At 65.7% G+C, this 23,933-nt stretch overlaps 9 protein-coding genes and 1 non-coding gene across 10 annotated transcripts; 5 read left to right on the top strand and 5 right to left on the bottom strand.

Annotated features, from left to right (window-relative positions):
- Window positions 1–205: 205 nt before the first annotated feature.
- Q8F55_005608 (uncharacterized protein) lies at window positions 206–3,052 on the bottom strand (the record flags this gene model as incomplete). Its single annotated transcript, XM_069354096.1, has 1 exon — window positions 206–3,052. One exon carries the CDS (start codon window positions 3,050–3,052, stop codon window positions 206–208), a length of 2,847 nt encoding a protein of 948 aa, XP_069208738.1.
- A 653-nt stretch (window positions 3,053–3,705) lies between these two features.
- Window positions 3,706–3,804, top strand: Q8F55_005607. The gene has a single exon. It is a non-coding gene; the product is annotated as a tRNA-Pro (tRNA).
- Window positions 3,805–5,146: 1,342 nt separating this feature from the next.
- Q8F55_005606 (uncharacterized protein) lies at window positions 5,147–6,415 on the bottom strand (the record flags this gene model as incomplete). Its single annotated transcript, XM_069354095.1, has 5 exons — window positions 5,147–5,806; window positions 5,844–5,941; window positions 5,982–6,013; window positions 6,046–6,142; window positions 6,178–6,415. 5 exons carry the CDS (start codon window positions 6,413–6,415, stop codon window positions 5,147–5,149), a joined length of 1,125 nt encoding a protein of 374 aa, XP_069208737.1.
- A 1,186-nt stretch (window positions 6,416–7,601) lies between these two features.
- PUT1 (proline dehydrogenase) lies at window positions 7,602–9,385 on the top strand (the record flags this gene model as incomplete). The annotated part of the gene is made up of 2 exons (XM_069354094.1): window positions 7,602–8,246; window positions 8,291–9,385. 2 exons carry the CDS (start codon window positions 7,602–7,604, stop codon window positions 9,383–9,385), a joined length of 1,740 nt encoding a protein of 579 aa, XP_069208736.1.
- Window positions 9,386–9,936: 551 nt separating this feature from the next.
- On the top strand, window positions 9,937–10,967 carry Q8F55_005604 (uncharacterized protein; the record flags this gene model as incomplete). The annotated part of the gene is made up of 3 exons (XM_069354093.1): window positions 9,937–10,083; window positions 10,140–10,261; window positions 10,319–10,967. The coding sequence occupies 3 exons, from the start codon at window positions 9,937–9,939 to the stop codon at window positions 10,965–10,967; spliced, it is 918 nt and encodes a 305-aa protein (XP_069208735.1).
- A 296-nt stretch (window positions 10,968–11,263) lies between these two features.
- On the top strand, window positions 11,264–12,596 carry rpb3 (RNA polymerase II subunit 3; the record flags this gene model as incomplete). The annotated part of the gene is made up of 4 exons (XM_069354092.1): window positions 11,264–11,471; window positions 11,533–11,654; window positions 11,705–11,839; window positions 11,877–12,596. 4 exons carry the CDS (start codon window positions 11,264–11,266, stop codon window positions 12,594–12,596), a joined length of 1,185 nt encoding a protein of 394 aa, XP_069208734.1.
- A 201-nt stretch (window positions 12,597–12,797) lies between these two features.
- Q8F55_005602 (uncharacterized protein) lies at window positions 12,798–15,983 on the bottom strand (the record flags this gene model as incomplete). Its single annotated transcript, XM_069354091.1, has 7 exons — window positions 12,798–12,894; window positions 12,932–13,560; window positions 13,599–14,963; window positions 15,011–15,178; window positions 15,217–15,325; window positions 15,361–15,707; window positions 15,744–15,983. The coding sequence occupies 7 exons, from the start codon at window positions 15,981–15,983 to the stop codon at window positions 12,798–12,800; spliced, it is 2,955 nt and encodes a 984-aa protein (XP_069208733.1).
- Window positions 15,984–16,276: 293 nt separating this feature from the next.
- Window positions 16,277–17,270, bottom strand: Q8F55_005601 (uncharacterized protein; the record flags this gene model as incomplete). The annotated part of the gene is made up of 5 exons (XM_069354090.1): window positions 16,277–16,373; window positions 16,406–16,515; window positions 16,549–16,623; window positions 16,655–16,760; window positions 17,020–17,270. The coding sequence occupies 5 exons, from the start codon at window positions 17,268–17,270 to the stop codon at window positions 16,277–16,279; spliced, it is 639 nt and encodes a 212-aa protein (XP_069208732.1).
- A 190-nt stretch (window positions 17,271–17,460) lies between these two features.
- On the bottom strand, window positions 17,461–19,304 carry Q8F55_005600 (uncharacterized protein; the record flags this gene model as incomplete). Its single annotated transcript, XM_069354089.1, has 3 exons — window positions 17,461–19,004; window positions 19,123–19,155; window positions 19,220–19,304. The coding sequence occupies 3 exons, from the start codon at window positions 19,302–19,304 to the stop codon at window positions 17,461–17,463; spliced, it is 1,662 nt and encodes a 553-aa protein (XP_069208731.1).
- A 2,377-nt stretch (window positions 19,305–21,681) lies between these two features.
- Q8F55_005599 (uncharacterized protein) lies at window positions 21,682–23,322 on the top strand (the record flags this gene model as incomplete). The annotated part of the gene is made up of 1 exon (XM_069354088.1): window positions 21,682–23,322. The coding sequence occupies one exon, from the start codon at window positions 21,682–21,684 to the stop codon at window positions 23,320–23,322; it is 1,641 nt and encodes a 546-aa protein (XP_069208730.1).
- Window positions 23,323–23,933: the final 611 nt, after the last annotated feature.

The following is a 23,933-nucleotide window of genomic DNA, read 5'->3' as shown; positions in this document are numbered from 1 at the left end:
CTTTGGTGCAAGGCGCGATTACGTGCTGGCGCGTGTGGGTGCTGACAAAAGCAAGGCATGCGGCACGCGGCATGCTTAATCTGATAGCGCGCGGCCGACGCATGCATCACGCCTGCCTGATTGCTGCATCTTTGCGTTCTTCTACTTCTATCAACTCGCCATGCATTCGCCTCACCCCGCCTGCATGGACTTCGCTTCACCCCGCTTACTCGAACAGGTCGAGGTCGCCGCGGCCAGGAGCGCGCACGGCGCGCACGCGCGACTCGAAGCTGAACACATCGCCCTCGTACGCGACGAACCCGATGTCCGCAGCCTTCGCGTCAGTGTCGAGGCCGAGCAGCTCGGCGAGGTTGCCGCTCGCGAGGTCGAGCGCCTTCTGCTTGCTGAAGACGTCGGGCGCGGCCGCGTACGCCCACGCCGCCTCGAAGCGCGTGAGGCGTGCATCGCACTCCTCGGCGATGCCCAGGCCGACAGTCACACCGCGGCTGGCGAGGTGCGCGGGCAGCGTGTGCGCGCTAAGTGGCGGGCCAGGGAGCACGCGGCGCGAGTTCCAGTCGGAGGGGAATGAGCGCGCCGGCGCAATGATGACGCCGACGTTCTCCTTGGCAAGGTCGTCGGCGAGGAGCCACGACTCGTGTCCGCCCAGAATGGTCAGCTTGAGCGCGGGCGCAGTCTCGCGCTTGACGCGGATGAGCGCCGCGATGTGGTCGGCGCTCGAGGTCGACACGACCAGGCGCAGGTCGCCGGCGGCGGCCTTGGCGAACGCAGTGTGCAGCTCGTCGCTCGCCTTGAGGTCGTCGCCCGCGAGGAGCGAGCGCAAGAGAGCAATCTTGGTCGACACCGAGTTCTTGGCAATGTTGAGGTTGAGGTGCAGCGCTGCGGCCGTGTTGCCGATAGCTCCGGGCTCGAGCGCGTGCTCGGCCGACGTAGAGAACGAGTACGAGTAGCCAGCGAAGAAACCGTTGGAGATGGGCGCGGTGACGCCAGTGGTGACACCCGCCTCGTACGCGAACAGCTCGTCCTTGCCGCCGAAGCGAGCACCGTCAGCCGCGCGGACCAGCAGGCCGTCGAGCAGGTCGGGCGAGTCGAGCGGGTCGTACGCCTTGCCGTCCGACGTCGACGACTCCTGAGCAATCTCGATCAGGCCGAGCTTGGAGCCGGTGGAGATGAGACCGGGGGCGATGCTGCCGCCCTTGAGGTCGACGGTGGTGAACTCGCCCTGGTCAACGACGCACTCGGCGCCGACGCAAGTGATCTCGCCGTCGTCGACGACAACACGCGACGGCGCGCCCGCGGTACGCACACCCTCGAGGCTGACGAACAGGTCGGCAACGCCGTCAAACACGACGCGGCTCGAGCGCTTCTTGGGGCGGAGGTCGGGGTCACCACGCGACTCAACGGCCTCGGCCGCCTCCTTGTCGTAGTTGCCCTCCTTGCTAATCTCCTGCGCGGCCGCCGGCTTGTGCACGACGTGAGGCTTGATGATCTGGGGGATGCCGTCGATGTACGTCTGCTTGGGCGTGGCGCCAATGGCCAGAGGGAACGAGTCCCAGACAACAATGTCCGCGTCATAGCCAGGGCGGACGTAGCCAAGACGGTGGCCGAGACCGGCCGTGCGGGCCGGGTGCGTCGTGACCGAGCTGAGCGCCTCAGAGAAGTTGAGACCAAAGGCGTGCGCCTGTGCGGCCTCAAAGATGAGGTAGCGCGAGTCGAGCACCGGATGGTCCGACTTCATCGACACGCGCAGGCCAGCGTCGGCGAGGATCTTGGGGGCGTAAGGTGTGCCGCGGTACGCCTCGCGCTTGTAGCGGGCGTTGTTGGCGAAGATGGCCACGCCGGGGGTCGGGCCCCACGCCTGCTTGAGCAGGTCGGGGACGAGGTAGGCCTCGTGGGCGTGGTGGAAGGCGGCGATAGGGAACTGGAACTCGTTGGAGATGCGGACCAGGTCGTTGAGGTCGACGGTCTCGTAGCAGTGGATGTTGACCTTGACGTTGCCGCGGATCACGTCGGCGAGCACCTCCCACTCAAGGCTCTCGGGGAAGGGCTCGGACTGCGACTTTGGCGACGCGCACCAGCGCTCCTGCTTGTCCTTGAGCTTCTTGCCCTCGGTGTAGGCGCGGCGGAAGTCGTACGCCGAGTCGAGGCGCGTGTTGCCGTACACGCGCAGCGGGTTCTCACCGCACGCGTGCTTGATGTGGCGCCACGCCTTGGTGCGCACCCAGCCGTCCTCCTCGTCGATGACAAACGGCGGCTCGACCTGCATGCTCTGCGGCGTGTTCTCGGCCGTCCAGCGCGGCTTGAAGGTGAAGGCCTGGCCACCAATGTTGCCGGCGGATCCAGGCAAGACCAGCATGGTCGTGATACCTCCCGCGATCGACAGGTTGAACGCCGCGTCGTGCGTGTTGAAGCCGTCGAGCGAGCGGAGGTAAGGCAGGATGGCGTTCTTGAGCGAGTTGGTGCTGTCACTGCCGACGAGCCCCGGCGCGGGGTCGACAGCGAGGTGCGAGTGCACGTCGACGATGCCGGGGGTCACCCACGCGCCGTTGAGCTCGACTTCCTCGACCGCGAGGTCGGCGTCACCAGCCTCGCGGCAGAGCTCGTGGAAGTCGTCGCGGCCCTTGCCGACCTTGCGCACGACGCCGCCCTCGAGCCACACATCAGCGCCGTAGAGCACCTCTTCGCCATGGTGCTCGCCAGTCCAGACGGTGCCGTTCTTGAGCCACACGGCGCCGGTGCCCTTGACGAAGCGGTCCGAACGCTTGCGGTCGGCGTCAAAGTCGCGCGGGTTGGGCGGCGGGCGCTCGATGACGGCGCACTTCTTGATGCCGTCCTGCACGAACGGCGGGAGCGGCTCGGGCGAGGGGAAGGGGAAGGCCCAGTTGTTGATGTAGCCGTAGCCGAGGGCGAGGAGCGGGAGGAGCAGCAGCAGGTGGTGGTAGGTGCGCTTGCTGGTGTGGCCCTTGAATCCGTCGTCGGCGTCGGTGTCGGCGTCGGCGAGGAGCACGACCTTCTCGACGTCTGCCGCGGGGCGGCGTGCGCGCGGGGTGCCCATGGTATGTGATGGGGAGGTGGGCGATGAGGGAAGGAAGGTGTGATGGCGCCGGCGAGTTGAAGCCAGTCAGTCCGGGTCAGTCAGTTCGGGTCACGGCGACCTATTGCATCATTGTAGCAGCCTGGCTCGCCGCCTGGCTCTGGCTTGCGGTAATTGCGGTTCCTGGCACACGCGTGGTGCACAATCGCACAAGGCCGACGACTCCGCAGCCCACCCACCCAGCACGCCAGCCAGCGGCATGGCGCCGCCTGACGACATTGGCTTGCCGGCCGACTCGTAGCTCCTGGCAGCGGCGTGCACGCCGATTGGACGTTACTGGCGCGCGCCAGGTATCCCGGCGATAGCATCAGCGCGTGCAACGCGTGCAACACGAGTGAGCACTAGTTGACCGCGCCGCGCCGTCTGCCGTCTCGGTGACTGCGCCTGCGACTGCTGACTTGGCACATCTCGGAGCGAGAACATGACGGCGTCATCCGGACCTCCGGACCTCGGACCTCCACCTTCAACTAAACATTGTTCGGCCCTCCCCTTTACCACGTGCACCACGTGGCATTTTGACCGATTTTGCCAATTTTTTGACACTTTTGCCCATCTCTAATTCATAACGGCGCGCAAACGCTCCGAGCATCGGTTGAGGTCAGACGCCTTAATGCGTTCTCGTGGTGTAGTGGTTATCATACTCTCTTAGGGTGGAGTTTCCGTCCTAATTTACACTATGGGAGTGGCCCCGGGTTCAAATCCCGGCGAGGACCTTCAACATTATCTTTTGCCTTTTGCGCGGCTTGAGTGAGGCGTGAGGGAGTTGCAGTGTTTTTACCGTTTTGTGGTAGTTTTTTTATGCATGTAGATGCGTACATCCCCATGGTACATCATGGGGTGATGGGGCGTTTCGTGTGCCCGTGCGAGATCGCTGCGGCGGTGCTGCGGCGGTGCAGCTAGCGTTCGGGCGCGGGCATAGCCCCTCGGTATACCCGTCGTCGTGTGAGCTCCACCTCATCGATGGCGAGAGCGATGGGTGGAGTGAGGTGGACGGTGGTGGGGATGAGGTCGTTGGGAGGAGGAGAGAGTTCGGGGACGGTGAGGAAGATGGAGATGAAGGAAGTGACGACGGCGGGGGGCAGTGATGAAGAGGCCAGTGTCCGTTGTGTATCGTTGCACCTCCCCGCCTCGCTCACCCCGAGCTACGCCCCGCCAGGTGCTCACATCCCCATGGCGGATGCATGTGCACTGGCGGCGTCGGCGTCGGCCGAGCCAACGCCCCATGGTGAAGCGTACACATCATCACTGCCACCGCACTGCCACCATGGGGATGTGTGCCACAAACGACAATGTACATACGATGTGGCTGCAACGTCCCGCAGCTCTACTAGTTCTGATACTCGAAACTTCTCTGCTCGGGGCGCGGAGCATACAGTACACGACTCGTCTGGGGTATGTGTGGTGGCATGTGTGGATCACACATCAGGCGGGCAAACACCACCCTACGCGGCCACACAGTCACCGCGAAGAGCACCACTACCCCAGCTGCCCGGGCAGCATCCTCGTGCGGGAGGACGACGTGGCGATCCGGCGCGGCGGACGGCGCGGGCTAGGCCCCCCCCCCGGCGTAGGCGTAGGCACGAGGGGCGCGGCGGGCGGGGGCGCGGCGCCGGGGTCCACGGCGGGCGGGGGGGCCGGGGGCGCGGGCGCGCGCCGCGCGGGCGGGGGCGGGGGTGGTGCTGCCGCGGGCGGGGGCGCTCGCGGGGGAGGGGTTGGTGCGCGATGTGCCGCTGCGTAGTGGGGGGGTGGGCGACGACGCGTTGCTTCTGGGTGGGGGGGCGGGGCACGGGGCGGCGTGCTGGCTTGGGGAGGTGGGGGAGGGTGGCGCGACACCCGCGAGACTGGGGGCGGTGGGCGGCGATCATGGAAACGACTGTGAGGGTGGTGTACTGGTGGCGAAGCGCCGCCGGACACCTTAAGTACTCGCGCTTCGGCCCGACCTTCTCGTCCGTGTCCTTGGGAAGCGAAGCATACCACGCCCGACACCGCCCGCTCGCACTGTGTACCCAAATACATGTCTATCGCTGCGTCTCAGGCTACCCAAACCAGGTCTATCTACGCCTCAGGCCGGCACACTGGCCCGTATCCCACACCCCAGCCGACCCCGCCCGCCACAGCCATGACGAGCACCTGCCCGAGGATGACCGAGCCGAAGACGTACGCCCAGCGCCAGCGCTCGGAGCGTATCGCGCCCATCTCGACGACGAACGTCGACACGGTCGTCAGGCAGCCGCAGAAGCCGTCGTGCACCGCGTCGAGCGTGGTGCACGCGAGCGGGTTGTCGCGAGCCCCGGGGCGCCGCGCGGCCGCGTACGTCCCCGCGATGATGACGGTGCCGGCCATGTTGGCGATGAACGTGCCGAGGGGGAAGCGGTCGAGGAACGGCCGGCGCGCGTTGATGCGTGCCAGCGCGAACCGCAGCATCGTTCCGGGCGGCGCGAGGAGGATGGCGTAGGTGGCCCGCGGGCGCCACCGCCGCGGCGCGGCAAAGTACAGCGCGAGCGCGCCGCCGTAGCTCGCGACGGCCGACGCGACGGCCAGTAGGTCGAGCAGGCGCGTGCCCTGCCCGTGCGGCCGGCCGTCCGCGCCGTTGGCCACAGCCCGCCGCGGCGGGCGGGGGAGGCGCGGCAAGAGGGACGAGACGTACCCGCCGAGCTTGAGTCCCGCGAACGACACCATGACGGTGACGAAGCTGTACGCGAGGCCGTTGACCGTCTGGGGGTGAGCTAACGCGCCGAACGAAGTAGCTCACCGAATGCAACCCCTTGCGGTTGTAGTGTTCGGTGTTGGCAAAAGCCTCGTACGCTTCCAGCATCCACGACGAGAACGTGGTAACCGAGCCTGCGATGCCTGGGGTGTCAGTTCAGCCTTCATGGTCGCGCGAACTAACCCGTCGTGAAGAAAGTGTAGAGCGGGGGATATCTGGCATCAGCACCGCCAGCACCCAGACCCACAGCCACGATATCTCGTTCTTGCGCGCCAGCGCGAGGCCCATGATGCCGCAGCCCACGCCCTGGACCCACGCGAGGGGGAAGACGACGGCGCCGTCGTCTGCGGCGTTAGTGCTTGTCCCTTTCCCAACGCACATGTGCCCAGCGCGTCCAGGCCCAGACGGAAGAGAGTGCCGACCATGCTCGAGAAGACAAGGACGGCGTAGTGCGCGAGCGCGCGCAGCGCCGTGGCCTCCTCCGGCGGGGGCGCGTCGGAGTCGAGCACGGGCTGGCGCAGCGGTTTGCCGTCGCCCGGCAGTGGGGGGAGCTCGACGTCGCCCCCGTCGCCGTTCGAATGCGCCGGCACGTCGTCCGACGGCCGGCGGGGGGACATTGTCGTGGGTGCTGCTTGTGCGAGGCGCGATGTGAGGTGAGATGCGATGTCGAGTAGATTTCTCGGCGTCGACGAGAATAACAACAACACTGGGTGGAGGGATTTGGTGCCGCTAATCGGCAGTCGCCGAAGATAGCCAGCCACATGTCTTTGCACGGCCAGAAATGTTGTGGCACTGGAGGCTATGCATCTGCAGCCAGAGGAGAGCGTCAGGGAGATTGAGCGCGAGCAGAGTCAGAGTCAGAGGTGAGATATCGACATGGCGAGGGGATGGAGGAGGATGCCTCAAAGCGTATTCAGTGGCGAGGGTCAACTGTCGCCAATTAACTGTCGCCGCCTTAATTACTGCCATGTCCGTCAACACGGATGCTCCACAGACATCAACCAGACGGGACACGCGCGACTGCTCTTACGACACGGTAGCAAGAACGTGCATGCGCGCCCGCTACTGGCATGCAGAGCCCGGCCAGCACCCACATGGTGACTAAACGCGGCGTGCGGCACGCCCACGCCATCGCCACCGCAGGGCCTAGCTTGCCCTTCGGCGCCATCGCCGACACGCCCCAGCCTACCACCCTACCACCCTCGACACAGCTGGAATCAACAGCCTCCCCAGCATTCCATACAAAGCCGACGCGCGAGCACGCGCACCTGGGCCCCACTGCCCAGGCGTGCCTCTGACGCTGCCAAGTGTCCAGGCGCTTGGTGCTCCGGGGATTCGGAGCAGCGCACGGCGCAGCGCAGCTCCCAGCTCCCCCGGTGCGAGATAACCACGCGCGCCGACGAACCGAAGGATGCCGAGCTGCTGGCGCCAGTGTAAGCGCCGGTGCGTGCCCAAGCTCCGGCGGCAGCAGTGCGTGCAGTGTGGTACGGTGGGCTCCACTCCCGGTCGCCCGCGTCGCTCGAATCCGAGCCCGAAGTTTGCCGGTGCATGCCGCGGTCAACAACAAAACATCTAATGGCCACATGACCTGCTCTAATATCACTCTCTAATGGCTGATTACAACCCACGACGTCGCACTAAGCGCGGGCAGCGGGTGGCAATGCCGAGCAGAGTGGGTTGACCACCTGCTGCATGTGACGCTTTGCGCCGAGAAGCAACGCAAACTCGCCTGGGTGCGAGGTGTTATAAGGCTGCGAGTGTGGTGCGGCCCGTGGCGCCGTTTCCCCCCCAGCACCACCCACAATGATGAGGCCACAGACTTCTCGCATCGCCTCGCTCGCTCGCCGCTCCCTCGTCTCGGCAGCAGCACCGGCCCACGCCGCTCCCGGCGCCACGCCTGGCGCCGCGCCCCGCGCCAGCCCCCGCCGCTGGGGCTATGCGCTCGCCGGCGGCCTGGTCCTCGCGGGCTCGGCGTACGCACTGCGCCCGGCCCGCCTCGACGCAGAGGAGCAGAGCCGCCCCGGCATCCGCGGCGTGCCGACGTCGTCGCTCGTCCGCTCGTACTTTGTCTACGCGCTCTGCGGCATCCCCGCCCTCATCGACGCCTCGCCCACCATCCTCCACGCCCTCACGCACAGCCCTGTCCCGGGCCTCAAGGCCGCGACCGAGGCCGTCGTGCGCCGCACCTTCTTCGCGCAGTTTGTCGCGGGCGAAGACGCGCCAGAGTGCATCAGCGTCATCAACCAGATGCAGGCCAACGGCGTCGGCGGCGTGCTCAACTACTCTGCCGAGGCTGAGCTCGGCGACGGCAAGGCCGCCGCCCACCGCGAGGCCGAGGCGCACAACCTCGTCGAGGTCAACGCCGCGATCGACGCGCTTGGAGAGTACGAGCGCCACCTCGCGGCCACGGGCGGCACGCCCGGCGCCTCGAGCTTTGCTGTCAAAGTTGTAAGTCGGCGGCTCCCCAGTGGGTTGTGGCACTGACACCTCAGTCTGGTCTCGTCGACCCCACCGTGCTCGAGCGCGCGTCCACCACTCTCGTCCGTACCCGTCCCCTCACGTCCAAGCTGCCCGACGCGACGCTCTCCGACGCGGTCCCCTTCCCCGGTGTGCCGCAGCCGTCTGACGCGCTCGTCATGGAGCCGAGCGGCAAGGCCATCCCCGTCGCCGAGGGCGCCGCGCAGCCGCTCGGCCTGCTCGCGTCCGACCAGGGCGTGTCCGAGGCCGACATTGTCGTGCTCAAGGACCTGTGGAACAAGCTGTACGACATGAGCGTGCGCGCGCGCGACAACGGTGTCAAGCTCATGATTGACGCCGAGCACGCCGAGACCCAGCCGGCCCTCGACGCACTCACCCTCCTCCTCTCGCGCGAGTTCAACCGCCCCGTCCCCGGCGAGGAGTTCAAGGGCCCCATCATCTTCGGCACGTACCAGTCGTACCTCCGCCGCGCGCCTGCCCTCCTCTCCTCGCAGCTCGCCGACGCCGAGCAGAACGGCTACGCCCTCGGCATCAAGCTCGTCCGCGGTGCCTACTACCTCGCCGAGCGCAAGAAGTGGAAGGACGAGCACCGCTCCGGCCCTGACCCCATCTGGCCCGACAAGAAGGCGACCGACAAGGCGTACGACTCGTCGCTGTCCATCATTGCGTCGACCCTCGCCCGCCAGCTGTCCTCGTCCCACCCCGAGCTTGCGCTCTCCGTCGTCTTTGCGACCCACAACGCTGAGAGCGTCAAGCTCGCCGTCGACGCGCTCGAGGCCAACGGCCTGGCCGAGCCCGTCCCCGTCCCCGAGGGCGCCGTCGGCGCGCCCCACCTCCACCTCCGCCCCGACGTCCGCGGCAAGGTGTTCGTCGCCCAGCTGTACGGCATGCGCGACGACCTCACGGACCGCGTGGCGCAGACGTTTGACTCTGGCGCCATGCCCGTCGCGCTCAAGTACATTGCGTACGGCAAGCTCGACGAGGTGATCCCGTTCCTCGGCCGCAGGGCGATTGAGAACAAGAGCGTCATGAGCGGCGAGGGCGGTGCCGGTGCCGAGCGCGCCAGGGTGTCTGCCGAGCTGTGGCGCCGCGTGACCGGCGGCAAGTGAGGGAGAGGGGAGCGAGTAAGCAAGTGAGCAAGCAAGCAAGCAAGCAGCCATCGTCATCATACAACGTAGAGTCTACACCAAGCAGCGGGGCAGGGAGCGAGTCATCGTCATTATTGTACCACCATTGCATGTATCCAGGTTTCACGGGCGGTGACAAGGCGCCAAGTGGTGCCAAGTGGAGCGTGCCGGCCGTAGGAGAGGCGAGTGGCAGGTGGGCAAATTGTGCCAGCCAGGCGAGGCAGGCCAGCCAGGCGCCAGGATTGTGCCTGACCGCATGCCGCAAAAGCACAAAGGCGTGACGAGCAAAGTATAATAATCTCGTCGTCTCACCTCCCCTCCCCCTCCCCCAATCACTCCGACCCCAACGACAGCAACGATAAGGCCGCCGCTGCTGCTACGACTCGACACTCATTAGCCCACTGCCCTCCCCTCGCCCCGCCAACAATACCCGGCCCATCACTCCTTACTCTATTATTGTCCGCCGCACACCGACCGCCCCGGCACAGCCCGGAAGAATCAATCATCCCAGCACCCACAACCCCCTATCACCCATGCTCGCCCACACGCTCGCTCTCGCCGCCGCGGCGTCACTAGCCCTCGCTAGCGCCGAGCCCTCGTCCCCGGTGCCGGCCCTGCTCGTGCGCGACGCCGGGGCGGGGTACAAGGACCCCAACGACGACGGCGGATCCATGTTCACGGTGCGTTGTGCCTCCCCGCGCTACTGGCGCTGCTGGCGCCGCCGCTGACCTGCCAGCACGTAAACGGCACGTATCCCCCCGGCCTGGGCGAGCCGCTCAACGTCATCATCTCGGCCAACTCGGACCCCGAGGTGCTCGTCGACTCGCTCTACAAGGGCGGGTTTCAAAACTACATGCTGTGCGTGTGATGGGGCTGGAGATAGGTGCTCAACTTGGCGTGTGCTGACGTGCCCAGCTCTGGCGGACTGTCGACCGAGTGCCTCGGCGGCGGCTTTGGCTCGAAGCAGAACGCGAGCCTCGACGCGACGCACCGCAACGAGACGCAGATTGGTGTCCTGCGCCAGAACTATGGCGACCCGTACCTCGGCGCGTGCAAGGAGACGTTTGACGGCGGCAACCACCTGCGATACTGGAGACAGAACTCGACCAACGCGCTCTTCCTCGCTGTCTCGGTCGAGATGAGCCTCGAGAAGCAGCACGACATCGTGCCGAACGGGTACAACCTCGGGCGCGACTACCTCGTGGGCAACTTGACGGGCCACCAGATCGACTCGCGCAACGTCTCGAACACGACGGTGATTACCGGCAGCTCGACGGGCAACTCGACGTGGGGAAACTACACGTACCAGACCGAGGCGCGGTACGTGTCGGGCCTGCTCAACGACTCGTCGGACGGCGTCAACCACTACATCACTGTCGAGGCCGAGGGCCACCCGGCGATTGACGGCCTCGTGGCCGTGTTGACTGTCAAGATCACGGGCCGCCCGCAGGGAGAGAAGCCCGCGTCGGCGGCTGGCACGAGCGCGGCTGGTCCGGCCAAGACGGTGTCGGCGCTGCTGCTTTCTGGCGCGCTGGCCGTCGGCGCGGGGTGGCTCCTGTTGTAGCGGCCGCCCCTGCCGCCGCCGTGGCCCATCTTCCCGTTAACACTACACACATAGACTAGATTGTAGCATACATACCCGTCTCCATGACATCTTGTACATGTAGCTGCGTCGCGGCGTCCCAAGGTCGTGTCGTGCGGTGTGGTTTGTTGTGCTGGGTGAGCGCCAATGAGCCTGACACGCGACCACGTGGCAACCCACGCTTGTCAGGGACAAAACATGCACCGAAAGCTGACACAAAGAACAACTTGCACCTTGAACGCACACCTCGCTCCTCAACTGTCTCCACCTCATCCACCATGAACGGCTACGGCACGCACAACGGCGGCGGCGCAGCGGGCGAGGCGAGCGCACCGGCAGTCGCGATCGCGCCCGGGCCGACCAACCAGCCGAAGGTGCTGGTCCGCGAGCTCAAGAAGGACGAGACGACGTTCCACCTGAGCGGCGTGGACTTGGCCTATGCCAACTCGCTGCGCCGGACAATGATGGCGGACGTGCCGACGATTGGTGCGTGAGCGGCGGGCCTACCTCCCCCGCAGCCGCCGGCGCCGAGTCGCTAACCCCCCAGCCATCGACCAGGTGTCGTTCTACCAGAACACTTCCCCCATCCCCGACGAAATGCTCGCCCACCGCCTCGGCATGGTGCCGCTCGTGTCGCGCAACGCGATCAAGGGGCTGCGGTATACGAGGGTGCGTAGGCCGTGGGCCGGCGGGCGACCGGACGCCGCTGACACCGCCAGGATTGCGACTGCGACGAGGGCTGCTACTACTGCATGGTGACGCTGCGGCTCAAGGTGTCGGCCGCGAACCGCGAGTACGGGCAGCACATGGTGGTGACGAGTGACATGTTGGAGGTGATCCCGAGCCCAAGGACGGTGAGTGGGCCAGCCCCGCACGCGGCTGACAGCCCAGCCAGGAGCCAACCCGTACGGCGGGGACGAGCCCATCGGGCCCGAGGAGGACGAGATCATCCGGCACCGCGACGCCGACCTCGGGCAGCCGGTGGGCAAGGGCGACGCGACGGCGCCGCCGATCCAGCTGGCGCGCATCGGGCGCGGGCAGGAGATCGAGGTCGTGTGCAAGGCGTACAAGGGGATCGCGAAGCACCACGCCAAGTGGAGCCCGCTCAGCGCCGTCGCGTTCGAGTACGACCCATACAACAAGCTGCGGCACACGACGTACTGGTTCGAGACGGACGAGGACGCCGAGTGGCCCCTGTCCAAGAATGCCGAGTTTGAGGCCCCGCCCGATCCCAGCCAGCCGTTCGACTTCCACGCCGTCCCGAGCACCTTCTACTTCTCGGCCGAGAGCGTCGGCGCGCTGCCGGTGAAGGACGTGTTCGACCAGGCGTGCGACATCATCGTGCAGAACCTCGCGCAGATCGTGCTCGCTGTGCAGCAGGAGACGGGTGGCGGCGACGAAGACGAGGAGGACGAGGGCCCGGGCGGGATCGTCGAGCCGGGCTACGGCGGCGGCGGTGGCCCCAACGGCGGGCCGGACGGGTACGGTGGCGACGGGTATGGCGGGTACGATGCGTACGGTGGGGGTGGCGGCGGCGGCGGCGGAGGGTGGGGCCAGCCGCCGCAGCAGGGCGGCGCGCCGTCATGGGCCGCGAGCCCACTGCGGCGTTGAGCGGGAGACGAGGCGAGGTGACACAGACAGATCAGAGGCATGCATCGCACTAGCGACAGAGGGTGGCTGCATCGCGGTGGCGACAGAGGGTGGCTGCATCGCAGTAGCGACAGAGGGTATGGCTGCATAGAGGTGGTACACACACGGGGGCTCGGGTCAGGACGAGGCAATCAATCTACAAGCAGGGGGGACGGCGGCGCGCTAGTTGCGCACCATGCGCCGCACCTCGGCGCCGCCGAGATTGCGCTCGGCCGCCGCCTCGATCTCGTCTTCGGTCGCGACGCGCTTGCCGAGCGTCCTGCGGCGTCAGTCAAGCCGCGGCCCACGCCACGTACCTCTTCTTCTTGACAGACTTGACGAGCGGCGCAACGTCGTCCTCGTCGTCGTCCTCGCCCAGGCGCAGCTGGCGCAGGCTCTCGCCTAACGGTGTGCTTGCCAGCGTAAACTTGGAGACGCGCGGCGCGGCAGACTTAAGCGGGGTAGCCAGCTTCTTGGACGGGCTCTGTGTCGCGCGGCGTCGCGCCGGCTGCGGCGATGACGGCGCAGACGAGACTGACGACGCGGCGAACGACGAGTCGGCAGCCTCCTCTTCCTCTTCCTCCTCCTCCTCCGACTCGTCGTCCTCCTCGCTGTCGCCCTCCTCCAGCTCTTCGCTCTCGTCCTCGTCCTCCAGCTCTTCCTCCTCCTCCTCGGTCTCCTCGTCCTCGTCGTCATCGACCTCGATCATTTCGGCGTCAGACTGCGCGGCTGAGGGCACAACCGAGTCAACCTCGCCAACGTGCACGACAGGGACGTGGGCAACAGGCTCGGCCGCCTCGGCTACGTCCTCGTCGTCACTCGCAGCCTCAGACATGATGAGCGACTCGTCGATCTCAAGCTCCGACTCGTCGTCAGACTCGACGACACGCGACGCCTCCATGGCGAAGGGGTCGGACAGGCGCGTCGTGTCACCGCTGTCCGAGTCCTGATCGAGTTAGCAGCTGTGAGGTCGTACCAACTCACAAGAGTCTCGTCGGCCGAGGCAAAGCTCTGGTCAAACGACGTGTCGGCGTCCGACTGCACGTGGCCCATGGTGCGCTGCAGAATGTCGAGCTTCATGTCGGCCTTCTCCTCGCCAGAGATGGCCTGGAGCTGAATGCGGCGGTTGAACTCGGCCTGCATGCGCTGGATGGTCTCCTGGACCTCCTGCGCGACCTCCTCGCGGATCTCAACTTCGAGCGTGGCGTTGCGCATCTCGCTCTCGTACAGTTGCGTCTTGAGAGCGCCAAGCTGCTCAAAGAGGTAGTCGACGAGAGCGTCCTTCTCGTCGTCGTCCTCGTCTTCCTCGGCATCCTCCTCGACGACTTCAATCTCCTCCTCGACAAAGTCTTCAACCTCTGCCACGGGCGCGGGCTCGGGCTTGGCGGGGGTCGGTGGGCGAGCCGTGCGGCTAGCCGCCTTGGGAGGGACTGGAGGAGGAGGCATGGTGCTCTGGCGAGCGTAGGGCGTCGCCGATGGCGGGCGCATGACGGGCACGACCACCTTGATCTTCTGGCCACCGCCAAAGGCGTGCTTGACGGCATTGAACTGGGTGCTGATCTGGCGCTTGAGCGAGGTGGTCGTCTTGGTCATGGACGCCGTCGTCTGGATCTCGCGGGCAACGGCCGAGAATCGCATGACATGCGAGTTCTCGTCAAAGCCAGTGTCGTACGGGTTGACGTGCACCACCATGACCGCGCGCCCGTCGCCGACAAAGAAGTTCTGGAAGATCTCGGTGAGCTTGGAGTGGCGGAACGGCACAACGGCAAGCTTCTTCTTGAGGCCCGGCGGCGCATGAGCTGCCACCTTTTGCTGATTGGCGCGCAGCACCTCGAGACACTGGCCGAGGACCATGAGAGACTTGTTGATGTTACCGGCCTCCTTGAGGCGGTCACCCGTGTTGCCAGTGTTTCTCGTCCGCTCAGAACCCGCCAGGTCGACAATTGACAGCCTGGAGACCTGCGCCGAGTCGGGGTCCTCTGGGGCACCATTGTGAATGCGAACCACCTTGATGGTGAAGATGCCGTGGCTGCGGCTTGACTCGCGGTTGGCCATGGTGCCAAACACCTGGCGGGCTCTCTGGCCAGTGCGGAACACAGCGAGGGCTTCGTCGCGGGTGCGAACGCGGATCTCGTGGAGGCCGGCGATGTACTTGCCACTGCCCTCGGGGTCGTTCTTGAGGACGAGGGCGCGGCGCTTGAGGACACCGCCGCCGCCGTTTGCCATAGCCGCGAGGCTCATGGACGAGCCAACACCAGAGAGACCATAGTTGCTGAAGCGCATGGAGCCGGCAGCACGGCTGACGGTCGGGCGCGACGACGGGAGGACCGAGTCGAGGAGGTCGAAGATCTGGGATGTGAGCATGTGCAGGTGGTGCAACGGTTCTGGACACCTACCTTCTCATTATAAACCTCTGCGTACGAAACGAACACAGCGTACGAGAAGTTGCGGTCAACCTTGACGCTGTCCTCAATACGCGGCTCGATCTCAGTGACAATGTTGGCGAGGTTGTAGCCGTCGTGCTCGTCGGTGAGGACGACATCGGCGAGGCCCTGGCACTTGAGCTGGGGGGTTAGTCGCAACACTACCTCTCAACACCCACATTCACGCTACTCTCGATGCCCTCGATCGAGTTGAACACGACGTCCATGGCGCGCGGCAGGGTCCCGCGGTCCTTCAACGCATTGTCGTTTCCGCCCTGGATCGTGTAACTCGGCGTCAGCGTCACCCCGCCGCGCAAACTCACGTCTTGCCCGAGTTGCTCACGCCGTACGAGAACATGAGGCCGTTCTCGCCACGGAGCAGCTTGTCGACGAGGGGGAGCGTCGTCTGCTGGAAGAAATCGGCCTGCGCCGTCTCGGGCTTGAACACGCGGTCGAAGCTGTACACCTGGTTGGGCTTGGGGAGGTGCGGGCGCGCCGGGTCGGCCGGCGCGCGCATCAGCACGTCCTTGTCCCCCTGGGGCTCGAGGTACGGCTGCTGGTGGGTGGACGGGTCGGCGTCGGCCGGCGGCGGGCGGATACGCAGGAAGGCCTGCAGCGACTCGGTGTACGTGTCTGCCGATGTGGCCGCTGCCGCTGCCTTGGCCTTGGCCTGGGCGTGAGTAAGCAGGCACCGACACCGACCCACCTCTCTCTCCTTGTCCTGCTTCTCCTTGAGCTTGTCCGACACCTTGCGCAGCCCCTCGCGCCCCTTGGAGAGGAACGACGACGGCGTGCGGACGGGCAGCGCAGTGGCGGGCGACGCCGGCGCGGCCGTCTGCGCGGCGCGTAAGCGCGTCACACGGGCCGCTGGGGCCGAGGTAGTGCTGGCTGCGGCGGGGACGCGCGGCCGCGTCGATGGCCTCGAGGTCGCTGCTGCTGGGGCCATTGTGGGTGGGTGAGTGGATGAGTCGAGGTTGAGCGAGCTGGCGACTGTTTTGTTTGTTGTGGGCGGGGCTGGCGGGCGCAATGTGTGCCTGGGGGTTACGTAACGGGCCACGGGCTGCGATCTATGGGGACTTGGCCTCTGTACTGAGGACATCTTTCAGCGGTATCGCATGTATGCATGCATGTGGGCAACCACTGGAGGTATGGAGACGGCTCAGTGTAGAGGCGGCTCAGCATACCACATCTCCACTCGGGGTACGCTCAAGCCAGGCGGGCCAGGAGGCACCTACCCCCCTACGCCTCCTGCACGCCGACCTTCTCGAGCACCTCCCTAATGCGGTCGCTCATGACCCCCTTCTTGAGCTTATCAAAGTCGTACATAACCGCGAAGCTGGCGTCAGCCTTGCCCCTGCCCCGACCCACCTGTCCGCCGTAACAGCCACAGCGTTCTCCTTGACGCTCCATGCGGCGTGCGAGAGCGTGAAGCTCGCCCTCGCCTGGTCCAGCGCGGTGATCTTGGGCGCCCAGATGAGCTGCCGTCAGCGTCGTTCGTGCCCGCGGCCCACAGAGTCGGGGTACGTCACCGGACGGCGGTACCGGATCGTCTGCTCCTTGAGGATCCAGCCCGTCCCGCGCCCGTACTGTCGTCAGCTTGCTCCCCGGCGGACCCACCATCCAGTTCTCGGCCGTCTCCTGCCCCAGCTCGGGCGCGAGCGTGAGCGCGAACCGCACGCGCGCCGACTCGAGGTAGCGCACGTACGAGACGTTGTTGGTGTGTCTGGGGGCGTTAGCCGAGCGGAGCGAGGCGGCGCTGCGGGATAGGCGACGCGATGGAGTCGAGGCTGGGCGTTTCCAAGCAGAGGCGGCACTACCGCAGCGACAGAGACAGCCCCGATAAGAGTCACCAGACGTGAAAGACAGCTCGAGGTGGAGGACGGTAATCGAAGCCACCGCCCCCAACCCCACTCCACCCCACTACCTCCCCCACCCACACCGCCGCCCTCACTCGCTGCGCTCGCGCGGCGGCGCCGACTCACTGGAACATGTCCGAGTCGCCCCACTGCACGGGCCACTCGATCCGCCCGACCCCGCCGTACCCGTTCTCGTCGAACCACTTGTGCCCGGCGGCGCGGCTCGCGTCAAACGCGGGGTCGTACTGGATCGGCGGGGGGATCGGGTCGCGGTTGGCGCTGGGGCTGGCGCGGGGGGTGGTGGTGCACAGGCTGCGGGCGGCAAGTGCTGCGCGCGCGGCGCGCGGGGCGGGGCGTAGTGTGAGCTGTGTGAGCATTGTGGTGGGGAGAGTGCAGCGGAGAGTTGTCGTCGTTGTGACGGCGGTGACGCACCACGACGCCGGCAATGCCGAGCCGAGTGGCCGAGGCGTCACCGACCCCCATTTGTCGCCTCGGTCTTACACCACGCGCATTACGATTCAACCACTAATCCATACACACAACATATGCACACCCTACGACCCCCGCCTACGCGCACGCCTGCCCCGTCGACTCCTTCTCCGACACGTCCGTGTGCTGCTTGTGCAGCGAGGCATACGACAGCGCGCTGAGCCCCGCGCCGTCGGGGCGCGGCGGGATGCCGTCGGGCGGGAAGACCTTCTTCTGGCGGAACTGCATGTGGCGGCTCGGGCCGGCAAACAGCGCGTCCATGCACTCGATCGGGATGCCCTTGGTGTCGGGCACCCAGAAGTAGGTGAACACGAAAGTCGCGGCGCAGCACCCGGCAAAGAAGATGAACAGGCCCCATTTGAGCGTCTTTTGCAGGTCGAGGGCGGCCATGGTCGACGCAAACGACGCGAGCCACTGGCACATTGCGGCAAACGAGCCCGTGAGGGAGCGCAGGCGGATTGGAAAGATCTCGCTGCTCACGATCCACGGCAGGCCGTTGCCGCCAAACGACCAGAAGAGCGAGTAGAGCATGATGAAGAAGATGGCCGCGTTGGCGCCAGCCTTGGACGACGGCGACAGCGGCACGCCCTCGGTCGGGTGCGCAACCTTGACGTATACGCCGAGGTAGATGAGGCAGAGGGTGCACGCCGCGGCCGAGATGAGCCACGGCTTTCGCCTGCCCGACCGGTCGACGATGAACAGGAAGAAGATGAAGGACCCAACGGCCTTGATCAGGCCGTAAATGCCAGTGTACAGCGCGACGTTTGTGATGCCAATCGACTTGAAGATGGTCGGCGAGTAGTAGTTGATGACAATGGCGCCGCTAAAGTTCTGGAAGAGGAACATGAAGAAGGTGACAATGATCCTATGGCGCGTGCTCTTGACGTGGACAATCTCGCCAAACGCGCCACGCAGGTAGCCCATGATGCCGCCGCGGTCCTTGCCGCCGCCGAGGGTCGCCTCCTCGCGCATGACGGAGCGCACCATGGCGACCTCCTCCTGTATGTACTGGTCGTCGGAGGGCAGCTTGCGGATCCACGACAGAATCGCCAGCGCCTCGTCGTCGCGGCCCTTGCGGAGGAGGAACGCGGGCGACTCTTTGAGAAAAAAGGTGCCGATGCCGAGCAGGCCGCCGGGGATGAGCTGCACGGCCATGGGGATCTTCCACGACTTTGTGCTCGTCACGTCCATGTGCGTGTTGATGCCAAAGTTTATCCAGAATCCGACGAGCGCGCCGGCCTGGTACATGACCTCGAAGAAGCCGGTCAGCTGGCCGCGGATCGCGGGCGGCGAGTACTCTGAGATGAATGTCGGGATGACGGCCGTGAAGGCGCCGACGGCAACCCCGGTGATGACACGACCGGCGTACTGCATTGCGAGCGACGTGGTCGACGCGAACATGAGGATGGCGCCGACGTTGAACACGACGGCGGCGACCTGGAGCGGGAAACGCCGCCCGACCGTCTCCATCGCGGGCCAGGCGAACAGCGCGCCGAAGAAGGCACCAGAGAGGTACACGGACGTGAGGTTTGATATTGTCTGGCGCTTGCGGTCCGCGCTCATCTCGGTGATGCCGTGCGCGTCCTGGAACGACTTGCGCGCGATGGTTGTGCCGACGAACGCTGTGGCGGTTAGCTCTATCCAGTTCGAGCCAGCTCCGGCGGCAGCCCCGAGATTGGTGCCGAGCGCCGAGCGAGGGTAAATTGAACCCCGCCGAGCGCGGCCTCGCAAACAACTCACCTCCATCATAGCCGAACGTCAGGGCGCCGAACGCTATGGCGTGCGTGAGCAGGGGCAGACGATGCTTCTGTGACGGCGGCGGCCGTGGCCGACTTACAACAGACAACGGCGAGGGTGTAGATGCGCGCGTTGTAGACTGCCTTTGGGGTGGGGCGGTCCTCTACGATCTGGAACCCGCCCATCGTGGGGTGGGGGTGGGCGGCGGTGGGCGCGGTGGGCGCGGTGGTGGGCGCGAGATGGGTGAGAGATGAACAGCGCCGCGTCACTGTTCAAGAGCGTCGAGGGCGGCCCAGACGAAGACGCCGAGTTGTGGACGGCTCACACCGGAGTACGACGGCGCTGACGTCGTGTCGATGGCGGGCGGGCGGGCGGCGGGCGGCAGCTAGATGCCAGTGAGTGATGTCTGTCTACAAAGGAGGCAGTGGGACAATGGGCATTGTCATGAGCTCGAGTCGGTTTCTATTGTGGAGTCGAGGTGGTCGTCGTTGCTCTGCTCTGCTCTCTGCTCTGCTCTCTGCGTCGTGCGTCCGCCGGCGGTCACCTCGCTCTCGCAGCAGGCACTGCCAAACCCAGAAAGGACACAAGGGTGGACCAGTCGGGACGAAACCAAAAAGCCAAGCCGGCGCAAGGTCGCAGGGCCGAGCGCCGTTCTACACGCGACAGGCGCGGGGGTGGGGAAGGAGGGAGCACCAAGGCAGGCTGCAGCAACGAGCGAGGCGAGCGAGCAAAGGGTACTAGCTCTGGCTCCCCTGCTCGTCGTCGCGCTCCACTGCCCAGAGCAGCCCAGACCCCGCCAAACCCGCACCGTTAATTTTTGTCAACCTCAATCACATGGATCTCGTGCCCTACCCTGCAGCCCTGGGAGGCTGGCAGCCGGCGGCTCGTCGCAGCCCCGGACACGCCGTGTAGAGGCCGCTGCGGTGCTCGCCTCGCCTCGCACGCAACCAGCGAGCGGCAAGCACGCCCTCCGTGGATTTATTTGCCAGAGCTCAGCGCCGTCCGCTCGCCAGCTCCGCTTCGCTGCTCCACGTCCGGGACTTGCAAGGGTGGCGGCCCTAGATCGGCCCTGGGTGCCACTCGGCCTCTCGGCGGCCGTCGGTGCCGACGTGACGCGAGGTGACTGCCGCGGTTGATGTATTACGACCTATGCTTAACAGCACGACGACAAGGTCACCAGTCTCCAAGGACCGTCGCCAATGTTCTTCGCCTAATTCAGGAGGCTGGGAGCACGGGCACGGAGCACACGTCTTCCCCTGCAGAGGAACCAGCGTGCAGCGTGCTCTGCCAACGTGTCCGTCTCTAGAGTCCCGCCTCACTGCCCACCTCGCCACGATACGGTCCAGATCTACGCGTCAGGATGATCAGGAGCAATGTCACCACGCGTGCGGGCAGTGTCCGCACGATCGGCGGCAGTCGCGTCGCGCTCCCCCACACCGCGATGCATGCAGCTCACCACACTGGCCGCCGAGCGGGTGCCACTGCCGCCCCCGCATCTGCATCAGCCGCAGCGCCACGCGACGCGATTGGCCCCCTCGCTACGTCTCCGGGTGGATAACGCGCCGAGCTGTGGTTGGTGCGTCGGGTGTGATGGCATGACGTGACTGCTCTTCAGTTGTCCGCTCAGGCATGCAGCGTTTGAAAAGTACTGCTGCGCGCGGGTGTGCGCTGTGACAAAGCGTTTGGCGGTCAGACACCGTCCACTGATCGGTGATGACATGGTGATGTCGGCGTGTGTTTGTGGCACAGCTGGGTTGTGCCTCCGGCCATCGGTCTGCGCGCCTCGCCTCGGGTTGGCACGAGTTGACGAGAGCAATCTTTGTGGGATCGTTCCGATGCAGACTCGTTCAGTATTCCGGGTAATGCTCATGAGCGATTAGCGATAATCGAAATTGACTCGGAGCGGTTTGGAGCTGCCTCGGAGTCAGACACACTCCAAATGATGCGCCACTCTTTGCTCCGATGTCGTCGATGTGCGGGAATAGCGTCCGATACAAGGTGACAATCATGATCCGCCCGTAGTGGGTGCAGTACAGTAACGATTAACGCGTGACTCTGTGTGTACATGACGCGGCAGTGAGGCCGCAGTGACGCAGACGACGCGACAATTGAGCAGAGCATGAGCAGCTGACCTAGCTGACCTCATGACCCGCCCCCTATGAATGTAAACAAGCAACGCCCCCCGATTAGGACTGCCCCGAGGCTGTGTAATCTCTGTATTACAAAATTGATTCCGTTGCCACCCAACCGACCTGTTCCGAGTGTGTGACTGTGCGCCGTTTTGGTGGGGCTCACTCAGCTTTAGCCAGCCAGTTTCGACGCCACAACTCACCCGCAAAATCGACTTGGGACTCGCACGACCCCGCATTCAACTCAATCCCCGTCAACATCTTTCTCTTTGTCATTACTCAACCCGCCCCAACGGCCATCACGGCTCACACCCCGCGACGTCTCCAAGCCGACAGACAATTCGACTGAGCGAGCGCCTGCACCCCCCCGTCTCTCCTCCTCACCCTCCCCCCTACCCCCACCCCGCCCACGTTTGTTGACGCCGCCGCCCCGATGGCAGACGACAACCCAATCGACCACCCGCTGGCGGCCCTCCCGCCGGGCCACTTCCTCGCCCTTCCTCCCACCTTCTCAAACGACCCAAACACCTCGCTCAGCACCACCTCGCACGCGGCCCCGGGCCTCGCGCCCAACGTCGCCTCGCTCGCAGCAGCAGACTTTGACGTCGATGTCCGCACGGGCTTCCTCCCGGGCAGCGCAAACGTCGCGCGCCTCCCCGCGCCCTACGACGTGTGGGAGGAGGCGCTCGACGCAGCGGCCGGCTCAAGAGTAGGAGACGGCCTCCGCCTCAACGGCGGGCGCGAGGACAAGGAAATGTCTTGGCGTACTGCCGTCGCATCCCTCCCTACCCTTGACATTGCCGGCCTCGACGAGCTCCCGCTCCTCCGCCGCGCGCACATTGTGCTCTCGTTCCTCGCCCACTTTTACGTCCACTGCGCGCCGGCTGCGACGGCCGCGTCGCCGCACACGGTCCCCGCGTCGATCAGTGTGCCCCTGCTCGCGACCTCGCGCCTCGTCGGCCTGCCCCCGATCCTGACGTATGCCGACACGGTGCTGTGGAATGTTCTCCCCGAGGACCCGGACCGCCCGACCAACCTGGCCAACAACCCGCCAGAGCGCACCCTCGCGACATTTACAAATACGCGCTCCGAGGCCATGTTCTACCTCGTCAGCGCAGAGTGCGAGGCTGCGGGCGCAGCCGCTCTCGCGCTCATGCGTCAGTGTCTCGACGAGTTGTTCCTCGCAGACGAGCTCGCCCTCCGCCGTCTGACAGTCTACCTCCGCCAGCTGGCCGTCCTCATCGACCGCGTGGGTGACATCACCCTGAAGATGAACACCGAGGTCGACCCCGAGGAGTTCTACCACCTCATCAGGCCATGGTTCCGCGGCGGCGACGCCGACGGACCTGGGTCGCCCGGCTGGCTCTTCCTTGGCACCGACGATGCGGCGCACGAGGCCGAGAACACGTTTGCCCCGGCTAGCGCAGGCCGCAAGTTCTCGGGACCAAGTGCTGGCCAGTCGTCGCTTGTCCACGCCTTTGACATCTTCCTCACCGTCGACCACTCGGAGCGCGAGGACGAGGCCGAGGCTGCGCCCAGCGACGACCCGGATGCGACCCCGATCCGCCTCAATGCCGTGCCCGTGCTGCCCGAGCACGTCGCCGAGGCCGAGGCCGAAGCCAAGGCTGCGCCGCCCAACCCGCACGCGCGGCCGGGGACTACTGCTCCCGGAGGCGCGGTCGAGGCGACGTTCCTCCAGCGCATGCTGCAGTACATGCCGCTGCCGCACCGCACCTTCCTGCTGCACCTGTCGTCGCACCCTACGCCGCTGCGCCCGCTCGTGCTCGCGCGCAGGGAAACGCACCCGGCGCTCGCGAACGCATACGACGGCGCGCTCGCAGCGCTCCGCCGCTTCCGCGACAAGCACATGCGCGTCGTGTCCCGCTTCATCATCCAGCAGGCGAGGAGGCAGCCGTCGGCGCGGGTGCGCGCGCTGCTGGGGCAGGAGGACGAGCCGGAGGAGGAGGTCGAGGTGCACGTCGACGGGCTGCGCGGCACGGGCGGCACGCCGCTCATCCGCTTCCTGAAGCGGTGCCGCGACAATACGTCGAGGGCAATGGTCGCGAGCAGTTAGACGGGATAGAGAGAGGTACATCTAGATGATATTGGGTTGTAATGTTTGTTTGTGAATGAATTAGTTGGCCCCGGTAATGGTCGCGAGCGTTGAGTAGACGACGCTAGAGATGAGTTGATCTGTTGGGTGGGCCCTGGCCGCATACAGACCGGTTGCGACTGTTGAGACATTGTTTGTCTCAAGGAGCATGTTACGCTCCACTGCAGGGACTACTGAGCGCTCTCGAGACCCATCAGCCGACATCATGTCCTCGCCGTCATCTCCCATCCCCTTGCCGGCTCACTCGCAACAAGCGCAGACGGGACGATGAGCGCGAATGCAACGGCCACGCTCGCGTCGCCGACAGCAGGGCGGCAGACCCCACTGCAGCCGACAGCAACGTTCCGCAGCCTCCTGCGAGTAAACCGCCCTGCAGTCTTCACCACCATCCCCCGCGACGACACCCTCGACGACATTGTGGCCGCGTACATCGCGCTGCGGCCGACAACCACGAGCGAAGCTGGATCACGCCGTTTCTTACATGCCACATTGCGCCACAGGCAGTCGCTCCTACCAGCCAGCCCGGCTGACCCACCAAAACAAAATACTATCGCCTTCACTTTTATCCCCTC

The sequence above is a fragment of the Vanrija albida genome, assembly GCF_041260175.1.
Source record: "Vanrija albida strain AlHP1 chromosome Unknown contig_4, whole genome shotgun sequence".
NCBI classification, from domain to species: Eukaryota; Fungi; Basidiomycota; class Tremellomycetes; order Trichosporonales; family Trichosporonaceae; genus Vanrija; species Vanrija albida.
This window is presented reverse-complemented; position numbering and strand designations above follow the sequence as displayed.